We start from the raw sequence: 17,307 nt of genomic DNA, 5'->3' as shown, positions 1-17,307 counted from the left end.
ATGTAAAGTAGTTAGCACAATGCCTGTGTCGAAATAAATGGGCAATACATGTGAGTTATTAATATTTTTATTGTGATCATTGTCATTGCTGCAGTAGCAGCATTGTTGTTTCTCATTGAAGGGTAGCCCTGGCAGGACCCCTGGGATCCCTGGAAGGAGAGAAGGTGGTGTCATTTTGCAGCTTGTGGCCCCTTTTTTGAGTGAGTTGTGTCCCTGGGATTGTGCAACTTGAAAGTCCTGTTTTTAGGATGGGGGGGGGATGTTTCATCATCCCTTTAGCAGGTGAGTAAACCAAGGCTCAGAGAGGCTAACCTGCTGATGCCCCTGATGTAGCTAGCAGGTAGCTGAGCTAAAATCTCAAATCTGTCCACATTCAAAGCCTAGATTCTTCCTCCTAGACCATCTATGATGGGAGCATAGCAGGGGTCCTGCTCAGGCAGGCTCCTGTCCAGACTGAACCCTGCCTCTTCCCTGCAGCCTGGTCTGGGCGTCTGGGAGGGCTGTGATACCGCTTCTTGGTGAAGTTTCCAGAAGAGAAGCTCCCATTTGCAGGGCATACAGCTCACAGCCAAGGGAATAGCGAACAGATACTTGTATGCACAGCTCTGCAAACTGCTTTCTTGAAGGGTGCAATGGTTATCACACTTGTGACAGCATCTGAAGCCTTCTGAAAGGCTTCGTGTGATGATGTTTGATTATCTAAGGGTGTTTTAACTTAAAAACAGAATACACACACACTTCACAAAGACAGTTGCAAGTGGCGTTGGAGAAAGATGCTAGGAGTTGGGAGAGAACAGGGGATTCTGGGAAGACAGGAAATGAAGGAATTATCAATACAGAGATCCTGAAGAGATTCAGACGTTGTGAGAGGACTCAGCATACTCTTCAGTCAGTGAGAAATGAGGGAGGACTGGAATGCCATCAAGGCTGAGGAACGCTGCCTTCTCTTCCCTCGGAAAATATGTCAAGTGAAAATTTAATTGGAAAGAGCATCAGGGGATGTTGGAGGACCAGAGTGGTGGCAGGTATCAGCCTGAAATGTATCGGGTAGGCAGTTTGATCCTGGCCACCACCTCTGGAGGGGTCTTGGTTTTCTTTTTTCCACTGCCCAGGCAACGTTGTGAATCTTCCCCTGGGGAGAGGGGTGTGTGTGTGTGTGTGTGTGTGTGTACACGCATGCACATTGCATGCCTGCATGCGTATAGTCCCCCACTATTAGGGTGCAGGCCTGTGGACGGAGCACTCTGAAGTTGCTTCACAAGAAAGGCACAGGGCAATTGAGGACGAAAGGAGGAGGCCGATGACTTGGGCAGTCAGCCAAGCTTTGGGGCTGGTTGGTACCAACAGAAGCCCCTCTTTTCATCATGAACCTCTCACTTGAGAATCCCCAACTGTGGCCCTGGGAGGAAGGCGCTCGTTGGTGTCCAGGGATTGAGGATATATCCCATAAAGTCACGGCAGAAATCCCCAGTCTTATTTCTCTGGTTTTTTTACCCAGCCTCTTGCAAATGCCAGGATTGCAATGCTATCTCCCTTAAACAAAACAAGACTGTGAACACCTGAAAGCCCAGGTGTTCTGGAACTCAGGGGTCAGCCTCTGACACAGCCTAATTGGCTCCATCTGACTCTGGCTAATGATTCTCCCGGCGTCTGGACTCTCTGTTCCATTTCGCCTGCCCGATAGAGCACAGTGTTCCCCTTTGAAGGATTTTGCTGGCTGAACCGGGGAGCCCAGCCCTAGCCTGGTCCCCCCAGCGCCTTCCCAGCGCCATGGGTTGTGAGCATTTGAGCGCCCTTTACAGCCACAGTTAAAGTGCGCTTCCGGCTTCTTCTCACACAACACCTGTTCATCTTTTCTTCCCTCTTAAAGGTGTCTGAGTTTAAAACTTGTCATTTACAGATGGAGAGATGAAAGGATTCAGTGAGGGTCACACAGCTCGGGCAGTGACACTTGGGACCCTGAGTCAGTTTCTCCTGGTACTTTGGGAAATCTTGGGTGTTTTGGGCAGCAGAACCCCCTTGAGCCAGTTATATTCCCTGCTCACCTAAGGGTGTGCACCCATTCCCCATCCCAAAGAGTGGAATGTCGTGCATGTACGAGCCCTGGAGAATGTAGTGTCTCACCTACTACGTTTACTCATTGCAGTCGGGCCTTCTCCCAGGAGCTGCAGGACTAGCAGTATTATGGGATGGTGTTCCTGGAGGCTCTGGCCAGGCGATGGCCTCCTGGAGCTCATCAGCTTGGTGAAGTGAAATTATTCTTTAATCCTAATAATGACTGTGACTTGAGCACCTACTGTGTATGTGCCAGGTACTTCATGTAGGTTCTTGTTTCAACTATCTTGTGAGAATTGACAACCCCACTTTAAGGAGGGAAGTGAGGCTACAAAGTTGCTGCTGGAACTGTACCACCAATGAGTGGAAGAACCCCAAAGCCATGTCTGGTCACTAGCCCCCGTAGGACTGTTAACCTCGAGGAGATCTCCCAGTTGACAAGGAGTGTCTGGAAGGAAGTCTGTTGCATCACAGCAGGGCTGACATTCCTATGGTAAGAGAGAGTTTTGTGCTCTTGTGCTGATGCCAACCATACCTTGATTGCCCAGTCGTGGAAGTTGCCAGGGGAGGAAGGTGGTTAGAGACAGTGGTGAGGTGAGCCCCCAAATCGGTGCTCTTAGACTTCAGGGGGATTTGTATTGTTTTTAATCTGCAATGAACTTACCATCCTAGTTGCATTTTTATTTAAAACAATTCACCTTAAACTGGTTTGCACTCCTTGGTTACCTTCTGGGTAGGTAGTAGGAAGGTAATAATGCCATTAAAAACTAACCGTGAGTGAGGACAGGAGCTGACTATGGAGGTGCCATGTCCTTGGTCCCCTCTGGGGAAGAGTGATCTGACCTGTCTTTACTTGTATGTTGTTGGTTTGTATGGGGATTTCCTGGGGGAGAGGTGCCCAATGATTAGCATCCTCGCCTTTATCTTCCACTCCCTGGAGAAAGTCTGCTGAATGAAGACTTGGCCGGAGCATGCATCATTTCTCCCTTCTTTTTCTCTTTGTGTCTTGCTGGGGTGGTAAGAAAATTTGCTTTTGCATGCATTTGATGTTTGTGTGTCTCATATATTGACATCAGGGGATAAAATAATGGCAATAACGATGTTGATGTTAATGACAACTAGCATTTATTGAGCAGTTACTGTATGCCAGGCATGGTGTTAAAGACTTCACATATCTTATTTAAATTAATCATCACTCAGCCCACCCTGTGACGTAAACACCGTGAGCCCAATTTTTCTAGGTGAAGAAACAGACCTAGAAAAGATAATTTGCATGTCCAGGGCATAAATGATAGAACTGGGACTTGAACCTGGGTTTGTCTGATTCCAGAGAGTGTTCTGAACTACTTCGCCATGCAGCTTTATAGTGTGTGTGTGTGTGTGTGTGTGTGTGTGTACTGGCTGTGGACAGTGCTTCTAAGCCTGCTGGATTACCTGCTGGGGCTACAAGTGGCAACAGAGGAGCTTTCCAAGTCTCTCTGGCTGAGAGTTGAGTTGCAGGGACAGGGACAAGGTAGACCTGTGTTCTCTCCGTGGGACATGAGAGTGGGGCTGCAGGATCCCAGTAAAACCAAGGGCACCAGGGCACCATGCAGCCTCCCAGTTGTATGACGTTTACGGTGTAGGATAAGAAACGTTCTCTCAGATGTACAGATGCCTCAGCACTTCCTCTTGACCCAGTCCAAGGTCTTGTCTTGAACAGAGTAGATACATAGCCAAACATGAGATGTTAGCCATTTACCAGGTCCTTAGTGGGAAACTGACTTCTGGAGATGTGAAAACCAGCCATCCTCAATCCCAGATGTTGCTCAGCCCTGCACGACTTTCCTGGTGGCTTTCTGAGCCCTGCCTCTGCTTTGGAGCCCCGTGTCACCGGTTCCTTCACCCTCCCAAGCAGTAGTGAGACCAGGCTCCGAGGACCGTTCCCCACCAGGTCGCCAGCTGCAGTCCCCTGGAACCATACCCTGAGCCAGTCGGCAGGGCTGGTGGTTTTCCATTCAGCCAGCATCTGCCCACCTGCTCTCCTTGTCCCCTCTTCCCTGAGTCTGTGTGCCTTACAGAAACTCTGGCTTCTTATTAGTTTTTTGTTTTGTTGATAAAGGAGAGAGGCAGAGAGAGAGAGAGCATGCCTCCCAGCCCCTCTCGGGGAGTACACATCTCCTTGAGGGAAAGAACACGCAGTGCCGGCCTTTGGAATTGGCAGCCAGTGTACTGTTCTCTCTCTGATAAGAGGTACTGTAAATAAAACTGTACACCGTGGCCTGTTGTAAAATGCCCTGCGTCTGTACTCATTGTTCTGACAGCCTATGCTTTTTTTGGGTCTGCTGTTTTGGTACACTCTGTACTTCCTTATGTAAGCAGGCGTGCATATCTCATCAGAACATTCAAGATGTTTATTTTAAAATCTCAAGGAATTTTTTTAAAAAAGGACACACCACTCAACATTAGATGCTGGCAAACATTACGTATTTTTTCAGTGGTTCTTTTTTTTTTTTTTTTTTCCTCTCCCTTCTTATTAGCAGGGGAGTGGGGGAAGTTTGGGAGAGGGAGGGATTTTGAATTTTTTTCCTTCTCTCATTGGCTTCTGCCTTATGTCCTCCAGGGAGACACCACCCCACATCTGATTGCATTCAGCAGCTCCCTTCCCGATGCCCAGGCCCCCAGCCCCATCTCTGGTTAGGAAGGCGAGTGGGGAGGGAGGCTCTGTGCTTTGCCAAGGGGGAGAGGCCAGAGGCAGGGAGCAGGGGTGAGAGGGCAGCTACAGGGAGCTTGTATGTTTTGGAAAGTGTTTTCCTGGCTGGTCCCCACTTTGTTCCTGTGAGTCGGGGTGATCCTTGGCACTCACACAGAGCGGCCTCCGTGCGGGCTCTGGCACATGCATCCTCCCTTTCCACCAGCCTTTAAGTTGCTTGGAACCTGCCTCCTTCCTCTAGCCCTGTCATACCTTCGCAGGTATCAGGAAGTCAGGGAGAAAAGTACAGGTCTGGGAAACCCCAAATGGTCAGGCACCTCCCCACTCCCGGGTAGTGCTTAGAACATCCTGAAGCCCCAAGTGTAGGATCCCCGGGAGGCTGGAGGGGGCAAGGATGTCTTTGTCTCCCTGCCTGTCTCTTTAACAGTTGGGTACATTGAATCTCAGATAGACTCAGTGCCTGGCAGGGGCAGAGAGTCACCCAGCAGATCACTGCCTGCCAGTCAAGGGCCTGCCTGGGGACAGGAGGCTCACTGAGTGTACTGGAGGGAGGGGCCGTGTGTTTGCTGCTGGGCTGAGCGCGCTGGGCAGCTGCGGTGTGAGCAGATGGGCTGAAGAGAGGGAGGTCTTGCTCCAAAGGAAGCTGACAGCCCCGCTTCCTAACCTTTCCTTTCTCCTCCTCCGAACTGCCTGAGACCCAGCCAGAGACCATGTCCTTGAGTTTTCAAAAAGGGGCAGTAGAGAACTCAGAGTGTGTAGAATAAGGACTCTGCCACCCCCTAGGGGACAGCCTGGCAGTGCCCCGAATGGCCACTGTCTCCTTCCCAGTCCAGTTCTGCACACAGGAACCTGCCTAACGTTTTCTTTGTTAGCAAGCATTTAAGGGGCACAAACTACATGCTAGGCATGATGCAAGGTGTCAGGGATACGATAGAGCCCAAGAGAGATATGAGCCTGCTCTCACGGAGCTTACGATCTGCTGGGGAAGGCAGGGAAGAGCCCAGAAACACAGGACAATTGAACGGGGCTCCTGAGGCTCGTCCAGGGAAGATTTAAGAGGCAGGTTAGTGGATAGCTGCTGATACTGACATGTTGGTTCTATGACAGATTTCTCTGCTCCTCTCAACAAAACACTCGCTCACCTTTAAATTGGAGAGACGGGGAAGGAGTACATGGACATGTGTGAGCGTGCACATGTGTGTGTGTGCATGCATGTGGTGCAATATGTCTTTATAAGTGTGAGACTCAACTTTACACAAGATAAATGGCCTCCAAATAACTGTACATCCAATTCCAGTAAAATCAATCATCCCTTAATTGCACAAAGGGAGCTCTTTCTTTAACGGCATCATGACTGGTGATAATGGTAGTTGCTGCTTATTGGTTCCATATGTCCACCTACCTGATACGGCGGAGCACTTTACCCACCTTTTCACAACCCTCTGAGGGACCCGGCTCATCTGGGATCTGAACTCCGATCTGTCTGACCCAAGTCCTGAGCTCTTAACCACACTGCACTGCCTCCTGAGGTATAAATAGCATCAATAAGCATTTGTATTTGCAGAGTGCTTTGTGAGTAACAAGGAGTTTTGCCTTCATTACTGTCTGTTACCTCCTTCAGTCCTCACAGCAGCCTCTGGGAGGCGGACAGTGATGGTCGTTCCCATTTTACAGATGGGGGAATGGGTTCATCAAGGTGTGATGACTTGTGTGACGTCCACAGCAGTGAGTGGCTGAGTCAGGCTTGGGACCCAGTTCTCCCAACTCTAGATCCTGCTGGTCTCTTCCTTTGGTTCACTCGGATCTGTGGTTGCTACAGAGAAGAGCGAAGGTCTAGCCCCCTTTATCGTCTGCCGTTGTCCCTCTGCTGTTTAATTTCCCTCCCCGAAATCTGTCCCTTGTCATGTCTCCCACTCTGCCCTCCCCGACTCTGTTCTGTGTAGCTGGCCTCGTGCTCTTCCTGTCCCTGGCGTGGGCATCCCACACGGTGGCCGTGCTTCCTACGGCCTCGCTGTCTTCATTCTCCACGCAGGCGTCAGCTCGTCAGGGAGGTCTTCCCTGCCCAGCCCGTATCAAAGGGCAGCCCCTGGCAGCTCCATCTCTCTTCACTTCATTTATTTCTCTTTTTATCACTCACCACCACCTGGCCTATTTTATATTTACTTGCTTTTTGAAAATCTGCCTTCCCCTCTTGAATGTAAGCTCCATGAGGGCAGGGATTTCGTCTCTTTGTTTATTTACTATAATCTACCTTTTGGCTTATACTTAATGGATGTCCCAAAACCAGACCCTGTGTGTGGGAAGGATATGGCGGGTCATGGCCATTCCTGAGCTGTGTCCCTGGAGTTCTCCTCGCTCCAGCATGAGCCCAGGAAATTTTGCCGGGGGTAAATGCTGCTGCTAGGCCCATATGCACCCGTTGTGTTCATCTGGCATGACCTCCTTCCCTCCCTCTTCCCCCTCCCATTGATGCTTTATAAATGTATTAGTGGCTGAATGATGTCACCGTAATGCATTTTGGGAATAGCCATGTGGTTTATACACACTTGAGTTGCTTTGAATGCAAACCTGACATCATACTGAAGGCAGCAGCGAACAACATATGCACAGTAAACAGGCAGAGACTGTCTTATTGATTAACAGATGAGGCCTCTATTATCGATCAAAGCTTGGCGAGGAAATTTATCACTTTTAATTTCAGGGCTGCCAAATATTTCTGCCTGTGAGCCAGCCATTACCGAGACAATTTAAAGGCACAAGCCTCCTTGGGAGGGAGGATTTCGTCTGTCTCACTCTGCTCGGCTGATGTGTCCGTGGAATGGCCTGTCTTTGCTCCTTGGCTCACCCTGGAGAGTTGCGGCGGGTGGCCAGAGCCTGTCTGGGTGGTGATGGGAGGAGGACAGAGGCTTCATGAGTGGGGACGGGCCACAGAGCCGGCGTCGGTGGGGTCCGTGTGTGACGAGGAGTCTGACCCAGACTCACTGAGGACAGGGGCCTCTCACCCAGCTCAGTTTCGTGACTTCCGCGAGGTGGGGACGTGGTGGGGCTTTGAAGGCAAGCGGCTGTGGTCAGGCTTGGGCCGCGCCAGCAGCCTCTGCTCGATCACGTGTGCTCCTGCTTTATCTCCATCTGCGCTCATCTGGTGGCACACATCCGGCCTTGATTCCCTACCTGCTCTCCTTCCTTTCTCTCTGCTTCTCAGTCATTAAAGCGAGAAGTTGCCGCAGCCCACGGTGACGGCTGTTTTCTGAGAACCCGCCGCGCCACATCCCTTGCAAGCCAGCCGCGGGCTCTGGCGTGGTGGCGAGCCACAGGGCACCCTGCCTCCTGGCCTGGACATCCCTCCTCGGGCCTCCGCTCCCCCGTTCTCCACTAGGGAGCATGAGAACGGACAGAACCAAAGGAAGAGATGTAATTAAAATCGGATCCCTTACAGAGCCACAGAAAACCACTGATGGCTAATGATTTTGATGGGATGTGGGGGGGGTTTCTGGTTGTGAGGGAGCCGTGGCTCCACCCAGCCCCGGCCTCTCTGTTGGGGTCCCTTCTGCTCTTTGAGGTTCTTTCTGCATTTCCAGTGTAAATGAGTGAACAGGGGTCTTGGCTGTCGCCTCCGTGAACACATATTGTGACTGCTTTGCTGTCATCCCTGATAGAAATTTTCTTGGCCCTTTCTTCAAAGCTCTATAAGCCATGTACCAGGTGCTTGGCGTGAGGACGCCCTGCAGCTGGAAGGGACAGCCAGAGGTCATCATGGCATTCTCCCTGCCTCCAGGAGAGATTCCACCCCAGCCATCTAAGACAAATGACTATATTTACTTTCAGAGTGACTTCATATCTTCCCTGGAGTACTTTGCCACTCATTTATTCAGTCAGTCAGCTCACACTTACTGAGCACTTGCTGGAGTGTATCTTGCGCATCAGTAGGAATGCGGGTGTCGGGGTGGTAGACCAGGTCAGCGCCCACCTGGGACCACACAGTCTCGACCTACTGCAGGCTCCTCATGCTCTTCACTGGCAAGAACTGTTCATGGGTGTTTAAGTCTGTGCTGGTACAGCTTGCGTTTTGAGTTGTTTTTCAAACTTTTTAAAAGTAATGGAACCATTTTTCCAAATACAATTTCACACAAAACCCTGGCGTGTAAAATGGGAAAATTGAATTTTCATTTTTTTTGAGTTGAGAGAAGGGAACCCAGACCCCACCATGGGGTCTTATCCATGAAGCATCTTTGCAGATGGAACCCTAGGGAGGCTGAAGGGTCCAGGGATTAAGAGTGAAGGTTCTGAAGTCAGGCCATCTGGGTTTGAATCCACTTCTACTATTACCCGCTGGTAACATTGGGCAAAGCACTTAACCTCTCTGAGCTTGAGTTTACTCATCCGCTAAATGGGGGTAATAGTGTATATTACAACTGGCTGCTATTAGGATGAATGCTACAATATATATTAAGCACTCAATATCATGCCTGGTATATATTAAAGCCTCAGGAAATCCAAGGTGCTTTGAAAATGGCAGTGTGGGCTGCATGTATGTGTGAGAAATAGTTCTGGCTCTTATGAGCCTCTAATGCAAAACTAAAACACAGGTGTACTTACAGAAGTGCTAAGACATGTTGAAAAGAACAGAATGCAGTGATGGGTTGTAAAGGGCAGAGCACCGAGGGGCTGGAGGGCTTAGTGTCCACGAACTCTAGTCCTGAGAATGGAATGGAGCCAAGTGGAGGGATTTAGAATCAGTACAAGTTGTCAGCCATTGCGTCTTCTTTTTTTTTTTTTTTTGAGACAGAGTCTCGCTCTGTTGCCCGGGCTAGAGTGCCGTGGCATCAGCCTAGCTCACAGCAACCTCAAACTCCTGGGCTCAAGCGATCCTCCTGCCTCAGCCTCCTGAGTAGCTGAGATTATAGGCATGCACCACCATGCCTGGCTAATTTTTTCTATATATATTTTTAGTTGTCCATATAATTTCTTTCTGTTTTTAGTAGAGACAGAGTCTCACTCTTGCTCAGGCTGGTCTCAACTCCTGACCTCGAGCGATCCTCCCGCCTCGGCCTCCCAGAGTGCTAGGATTACAGGCGTGAGCCACCGCGCCCAGCCGCCATTGCATCTTCTTCAGTCAGGAAGCATTGAGGAATCAAGTGGCCTTCAAGGAACCTGTGTCTGTTGAGTGGATCAGAGGGTGGCTGGCGGTGTGGAAGCCATCCCTGAGTCCCGCAGTGTTCTGGGTGTGATGCCACAAGGGCCTGGACGGGGCAGTGATTATCACAATTCAGTGAAAGAGATGCATCTAGAAGACATCTTGAAGGGAAAATGCCAGGGCTTGTGACAGATGACCCCCTGGACCAGATAACATATTAGAGCCTCGAAGATGATTAGCCAGGGATAAAAAGTACTGTTTCATCTTGACGTGGTGCCATTGCCACTTTGAGCCTTATAAATCATGGTTGTAAAAAAGTTTATTAAATTGAGTTGCACTGAATGAATTTTGTTTATTCCACAAATATGGGTAGTAATAGGCTCCCACCATGTGTCAGACAGAGGCAGCTGCGTGCGAGAGAATGTGGTCCCTCTGTCAGGGAGCTTACTGTGTGGTGGGAGAGAGAGATGGGTCTGTGGGCATTTAGACTGGAGCGTGGCCAGGGCCAAGAGCTGGAACATGCAGGATGCTGTGGGAGCATAAGGAAGGGTCGCCTCCCCCGGCCGGGGTGTGCAGGTATAGTAGCTGACGCATAAATGATGACTGGGAGCTGCAGCCATCGCACAGTGGCCAGGGGAGCAGGGGAGGAGTGTCAGAGGCAGGGGATGTGCAGGAGAGTGTGCAGAGACCTGGCAGTGAGGCTCCCCTGGGAGCCTGCGGAGTTTGGTGTGGCTGGGGAGAAGGGAGCAGGGGTGAGGGGTGAGGGGTGAGAGCTGAAGCAGAAAGGACGAGCACGCCAAGACATGCTTTGTGAGTCTTGGTAAGGAGTTGGGACTTCATTCTCAAGGCACTGGAGGGTCGTTCGGGGGTTTAAGTGGTCGGCTGCAGGCAGCGGGTGGGGGTAGACGATGAGTTTAGTTTGGGACATAGTGAGTCGGAGGTCCCTGTGGATAGCCAGGTAGAACTAGGTCAGCAATTCCTGCTTTCCCCTAAAGTACCATTTAGGCAGCAGGGCACGTTTCCCTGGTGGTGTCATTTGCTCCTATCCGTCCCTCACCTGGAGCTAGCCCTTCCCTTCTCAGGACGTCTCACGCGTAGCCCACCTCTGTTTATCTTGGTCATTCGGATTGTGTTCCTTCTCTCTGGGAGCTCCCTGGATGAGGCATTTGGAACTCAGTCGGGTGTGTGGTCACCTCTTGGAGGAGGGTCTGAGCTGACCTCTCGGGCCGTGGGTTATCCCTCACTGAGGATCTTCACAGGTGTCCAGCCCCCTCCCCGAGTGTCCCCCTGTGCAATTTTGGCCCGGTACTCCCCACCGCCGATGAACCATTGCTCTAATGGTAACTGCCTCTCCTTTCTTTTAGCGGGTGCCAAAGCCTTCGTCTGTGATCAGTGCGGTGCCCAGTTTTCGAAGGAGGATGCCCTGGAGACACACAGGCAGACCCATACAGGTGAGCTGACCTTGGCGCTCCTTCTCCAGGTTTGGCACAGTGTGATAGCACGGGGATAGGAACTAGCTGGGTGTTGACCTCTTTTTAGCAAACGTGATACCCTGTCATTTCCTGGGGGAGCCGTCAGCGGGGATGGGCTTCTGCCATGTTCCGCTACTGCTGCCTCTGGGGTGGCTGGGTAGGAATTTACAAGTATGACATCGCCCCATAAGAACAACTGTCCTGGATTGGGCCGAGATCTCTGTCTCTAACAGGACGCTGAGATCCCATCTTCGTGGAGGTATTGAGTATGCTCCTATTGAGGCCTTAGAAAGTGTGTGATGTTATCTAAGCATCCCCTTCCCTCGGTCAGGAAATCTCTCGTACCCCATCTGATGAAACCCTCGTGTGGCCAGAATGGGCTGGGCCTCCCTCTGCAAGAGCTGAGGCACCGTCTAAAAGAAGTCAGTCTGTGCACAAGGATGCATTTGAACAATGTTAATTAACAATGATACAGCTTTATCTGACTTCAGAGTGTTGATTTCACAGGATCAAAGTCATCTCATTGTTACAATCAGCATTGTCACCATCATCACAACAGCCCACACTTACTGAGTGCCCCCACGTGGGGGACACTGTTTTAAGTGCTTCACCTGATCCTGGTTGGCCAGTCTTACAGTAACACCGTAAGGTAGGAAGATACCCCCATGGATGAGGAAACTGAGGCTAGAAGGAGGGAAGGTGACTTGCCAGAGTCAATAGAGGGGACAGGTGTGGTAGAGCCTTGTAGTTCAGAGCTTAGACTGCCTGGGTTAACCCTGACACTGCCATTTCCCATTTGGAGGGCCGTGGATAAATTATTTAAACTCTCTTAGTTTAGCATTCTCATCTGTTAGAAAAGTAGAGTAATAATAGGATCTACTTCATAGCATAGGGTTATTGTGGGAATTAAATAAAGTATTTTAATTGAAGTGCTTCATGGGGTGTTTGACTCACAGTAAGCATTCAATAAGTAGTTGTGGGTATATTTAATTTAATAGAAATTTATTGAATTCTTACAATGTACCCGGCACTATTTGGGCATTTAAGATCTAGTGATGTATGACACAGACAACATTCCTGCCCCTCATCGTGGAACTGAGATTCTAACTGAGGAACGATATCGGCAAATAAGTGTATGATACAATGTCAGGTTATACATGATATTGATGACTGCCACTAAGAAAAAATAAAGCAGGATAAGGGGTAGGGAATGATAGGGAGAGAAGTGATGTTGTGGTCAAATGGTCAAGGAAGACCTCTTTGAGAAGGTGATATCTAAGCAGAGTCTTAAAGCGAGGGAGGTTTCTAGGAAGACTAAGCAGAGGGAATAAGCACTTGCAAAAGCCCTGAGGCTGAGTCTAGCCTGACATGTTTAAGGACCAGCATGCAGAGCAGCATGGCCTGAGAGGCCAGTGATGTATGGGGGGTGGGGGGATGAAGACAGGATGAGATGGGTCTCTCAGCCCTAGAGAGGCATCTGGATTTTATTCTGCAAGTGCTAAGAGTCCTTTGGAGGGAGAGAAAATATTTGCAAATCACATGTCTGATAAGGAACTTACTGCTAGAAATAAAAAGAGCTCTTACAATTAAAAATACAGATAATCAAAGAATGAGCAAACGATCTAAACAGACCTGTCTCCAAAGATAGGCAGCTAGCCAATGAGCAAATGAAAAGATACTCGACACCATTAGCCTTCAGGGAGATGCAAATCAAAACCACAGTGAGATACTACACACCACTAAAATGTGGTTGCCATAAAAAATACAGATAGTAACAAATGTTATCAAGGATGTGGAAGAATCAGAACCCTCCTACTCTACTGGTAGGAGTGTCAAGTGGTATAGCCACTTTGGAAAACAGTCTTGCAGTTCCTCAGAAGGTTAAACAGAGTTACCATGTGACAGCAGTTTCTTTCCTAGGCATATACCCAAGAGAATTGAGAACGTGTGCACACAAAAACTTGTACATGAATGTTTGTGGCAGCATTATTCATACTCACCAAAAAATGGAAACAACCCAATGTATTCACACAGTAACATGCTGAGCAGGTGTGTAGTCCAGGAGCAATAGGCTATACCATGTCATCTAGGTGTGTAGTAGGCTGTACCATCCAGGTTTATGGAAGGACATTCTATGCTGTAGCCTAGAGAAGCTCCCCACTAGGAGTAGAGAGCTGGGACTTGGCCTGACTCCAACATGAGTGCTTTTTCCACTGTTGCCCAGCTGCCTGCACATTGAGTGTTGTCCATGGGTGCGTGCACTGAACAGTTCAGGGTGAGCCTGTTTAGAGATCATGCAGCTCATGGCCCTGTCCTGGGCAAGGCCCTTTTGCATTCCTGTGACCAATTTAACAAGGCAAAATCACCTAATGACACGTTTCTCAGAACATATCCCCACGGCTAAATGACACATGACTGTATACACACAGATGCATGCGTGTGCACACACAGCTTTACTAAGATATAATATACGTCTATATTTATATATACATATCTACAGGCGCACACACACATTTATACAGAAGGGGAAAGAGTAGTCCATTAGAGGGTTTTGAGCGGGGAAAATGACATTAAATGATTTACGTGTTTAAAAGAGTACTCTGGCTCATGTGCTGAGAATTGACCACAAGGAGTTTCAGCTGTCAGTTGCTGCGTACCAACCCACTCCAACAGTAGCTTAAAGCAACAAAGTGTTATTTTCTCTGACAGTCCTGTGGGTTGACTGGGCTCAGCTGGGCGGTTTTCACTTGGGCTCTCTCATGTGGTGGTCATCAAGTAGTGGCTGGGGCTGGTGTCATCTGAAAACTCAACTGGGCTAGATGTCCAAGGTGGCTTCTTCATTCCAATATCTGACTCTTAGTATATGGCCCATCTCTACAGCAGAATAGCCTGTACTTGATAGATAACAGCTCAGGGCTTCAAGAGCCAGGAAGCAGAAACTGCCAGCCCTCTGAAGAGCTAGGCTGGAAACACACAGCATTACTTCCACCATGTTTTATTGCTCACATAGTCACAGGTCAGCCACAGATTGAAGGTCGTGGAAGGCTAGACTCCCCTTCTCCGTGGGGGAGTGACAGAAACCTGTAGGGAAAGAGGAATGGATGGCAGCCATCTTTGGAAACAAGCTACCACTGGCAACTGGTGTGGAAGAAGGAAGACCAGTCAGCTGCTGTTATAATTATTGTCATCAATATTTATAAGTTCTTGTCCTTCCTCTCAAAAGCTGCCTCTCTTTGGTGGAAAACATGCCTCCTAACACTGGTTATCAGGGGCTTTGGCCTGGCGCTGCCCTGTGCTGCCATAATGGGAGGAGAGCTTTATAGGTGAGCTGTCATTGCAGTCAGCGTCTCCCCTGCTCGGTTATAGAGAAGGTAACTTGGTTAGGTTATTTTCCCCCGGTTTAAGATTTTGTTGCCATGAAAGCCATGGGAAGACCAGGTCTCCCAGGGTCACAGCCATTTTCTTACTGCCGGGCCACACGTGACTGAGAATCCCACTCTGAGAATTCTAATCTGGGGGGCGGAAGACACTGAGCCATGAGGCAGCTTTGCTCAGCAGCTTAACTCCATCCGCCCGGATTAAATGTGCGGCAGCGGAGAGCAAGCTGCCCTCTCAGCCAGGGGCAGGGGAAGAAGCTGAGTCCCTGAGGGATGAGCAGCTGGGCTGTTCCCAGGCAGACCCAGAGACGGCCAGAGCACCTCCTCTGTGCCTGGTGCATGCTGGGGATGCAGGGTGACCAACACAGGCATGCGCCTTGTTCTTGAAAAAAGCTGGGGATGGTGGTCCGGGTCCTTTGTTTTTCCCTGGAGACCTTGTGGATGGGGCTCCTCTGCCGGAGGAGGAGGCTTCACCGGAGAGAGGTCAGCTACCTAGTGCCCCCTACTGATGTGGAGGTAAAAAGTGGCTGGTGCTTGCTCAATAAAGATGGAGCTCTCCAGAGGGCAAGGAATGGAAAAAATGCATCCAAATTAGGGACGAGAGACCAAGGTGGATGCTTTGAAAGAGGCTCCCTGCCAGCCTGAGTGTGGGCTACGGGCAAGCGAAGAGCATCAGCTGCCTCCTTCCATTGTGCAGCCTCACCCTCAGGATAGGACTGGCGAGAAGTGGCCTGTGTGACACTAGTGACTCGTTCTGATCAGTGGCCGGGCTCGTTCATCCCTCATAGCTCTGCTTCCTGCTGAACCCAGGTGGACTCTCAGCTTCTCTAAGGATCAACGAAAGAACACAGTCTGAAATCTATTGGCCATCTCTGTTCTGGGAAAGGGGACCCAGGAGGAAGGGAGAGGCCTGATTATAGGGAATGCTGAAAATTCTGCCGAGCTATTAGAGTGGGAAAAGCCAAATGGGGTGCCAGGTATCATCAGGGAGCTGACAGGAGAGCAGGAGCCCTGAAAAGGAGAAGGAATGGAGACCCTGAGGAGAGTAAACATAATGCTAATGCTACTTGATATGTTTGCTACCTTAGTTTATAAAACATTTTTCTCTATTGTACCCATTCAACAGATGAGCCTGCTTAGAGACCCATTAGCTCATGGCCCCATCCCGTACAGGGCTCTTTTGGATCCCTGTGACCCATTGAACTAAGAAGCCCCAATACCCTGATGCCCACAGCCTCCTCCTGGGATAGGATACAATTTCCCCGAGTCAGATTAGGTCTGGGAGTTTCATGCCCAAGGCTGCCATGCGGGGAGTCAATGGAGCTCACTCGTGGCATTGCACAGGCTCGGTGATTATGGTGTCTTACAGGTGTTCTTGAAACTGAAAAATGAATTTAGTAGAAAGTATTTCCAATTCCAGTCTAGCCGAACGAATGGCATCTTCACGTCTCACGCTTTTGACCTCACTTAGCCTGATTTTCCGTGCTGGTATGTGTGCCCCCCTCCATGACCTCCTCCCCTCAAGATCTTGGTGGTTCATGTTGGTGCTCAGGGAGTCCGTGCTTGTGATTGGGCTGGGCTCAGGCTTTGTTGTCACATTTCAGTTTTCTGTTTTGGTACAGCGAAGACTTTGAGGAGATAAACAGAGATCATTTTACACCTTTTATATTATGACAAATACATATTGCAAAACACTGCTGCTTCCAAAATGTTTGGGTTGCAGAGCAGTGAGGAATTAACAGCTAGGCAGCTCCCGAGATGCTCGTACTTCATTTACACATCAGAATTTTTTTTACACTGTTCAGTAAAATAAAAGCGAGAAAACACACATGCGTGCACATACACACTCACATGCACACCCAGTGTACCACCTAGCTTCTATATCTGGAGCGTCTTAAATTAGTAAGTAGTTCTTTAAGTCCAGATAAACTGATAAATACCATTAATGGCTTAATTTATACTCTGGGTTTGAAATTTGACACACGGACACTATCTTGGCTCAGGAAACACAAGTGGTTTTGTGCCAGAGGTTTTAATGACCGATCAGTAATATAAATTGCTGCATCACTGAACAGAAATAGCTTCTCCATGTCATTTGATCTGGAAACTTCTCCGGCCAGGCAGCAGTTAATAAATTTAAAAATAATTACCCTCTTTATTCAAAGTCAAACTAATTAGGAGTAGGTTTTACAAATCATAATGTTGTTCAAGCCACTGTACATCCGTGTTTGGGACTTGAACAGGCCTGGGGGCAGCAGACAGGATTGGGTGGTGTTAATTGGAGGGCAGGGAGATATTTTGGCTGCTGAGCTCAAGGGTAGGGGGCTGGGAGAGTCTTCAGCATGTCTTCAAGAGAAGACGGGAGGTCTCAGTGGGGAGGCCGTCCAGGTGACCTGTAGGAACCTTCAACTCCTTTAGTGCACATGTAGGGAACTCAGGGCAGCCACCTACTTGTGATCTGAATCTGGGGAGTTGGGGCCAGGGCTGGTCTGTGCAGGCCAGGTAGAGAGACTGAGCGAGACAAGGAGCAGGGAGAGGTGGATATGCAAATGTATGCTTGGGGAGCATGAACCTGCC

The 17,307-nt window shown here is 49.4% G+C and overlaps 1 protein-coding gene across 2 annotated transcripts in view; it reads left to right on the top strand.

Moving 5' to 3' along the window:
* The window catches only part of ZBTB16 (zinc finger and BTB domain containing 16), a 178,909-nt gene that overhangs the window by 105,871 nt on the left and 55,731 nt on the right, over positions 1-17,307 (top strand). For both annotated transcript variants that reach the window (XM_069470886.1, XM_069470887.1), the window contains exon 4: positions 11,246-11,332. In XM_069470886.1, the coding sequence (XP_069326987.1) occupies positions 11,246-11,332 (87 nt within the window). The remainder of the gene's footprint in view (positions 1-11,245; positions 11,333-17,307) is intronic.

This window comes from Eulemur rufifrons, chromosome 6, assembly GCF_041146395.1.
Source record: "Eulemur rufifrons isolate Redbay chromosome 6, OSU_ERuf_1, whole genome shotgun sequence".
NCBI classification, from domain to species: Eukaryota; Metazoa; Chordata; class Mammalia; order Primates; family Lemuridae; genus Eulemur; species Eulemur rufifrons.
Note: the sequence above shows the minus strand (reverse complement) of the source record. Positions and strands in the feature narration are given on the sequence as shown.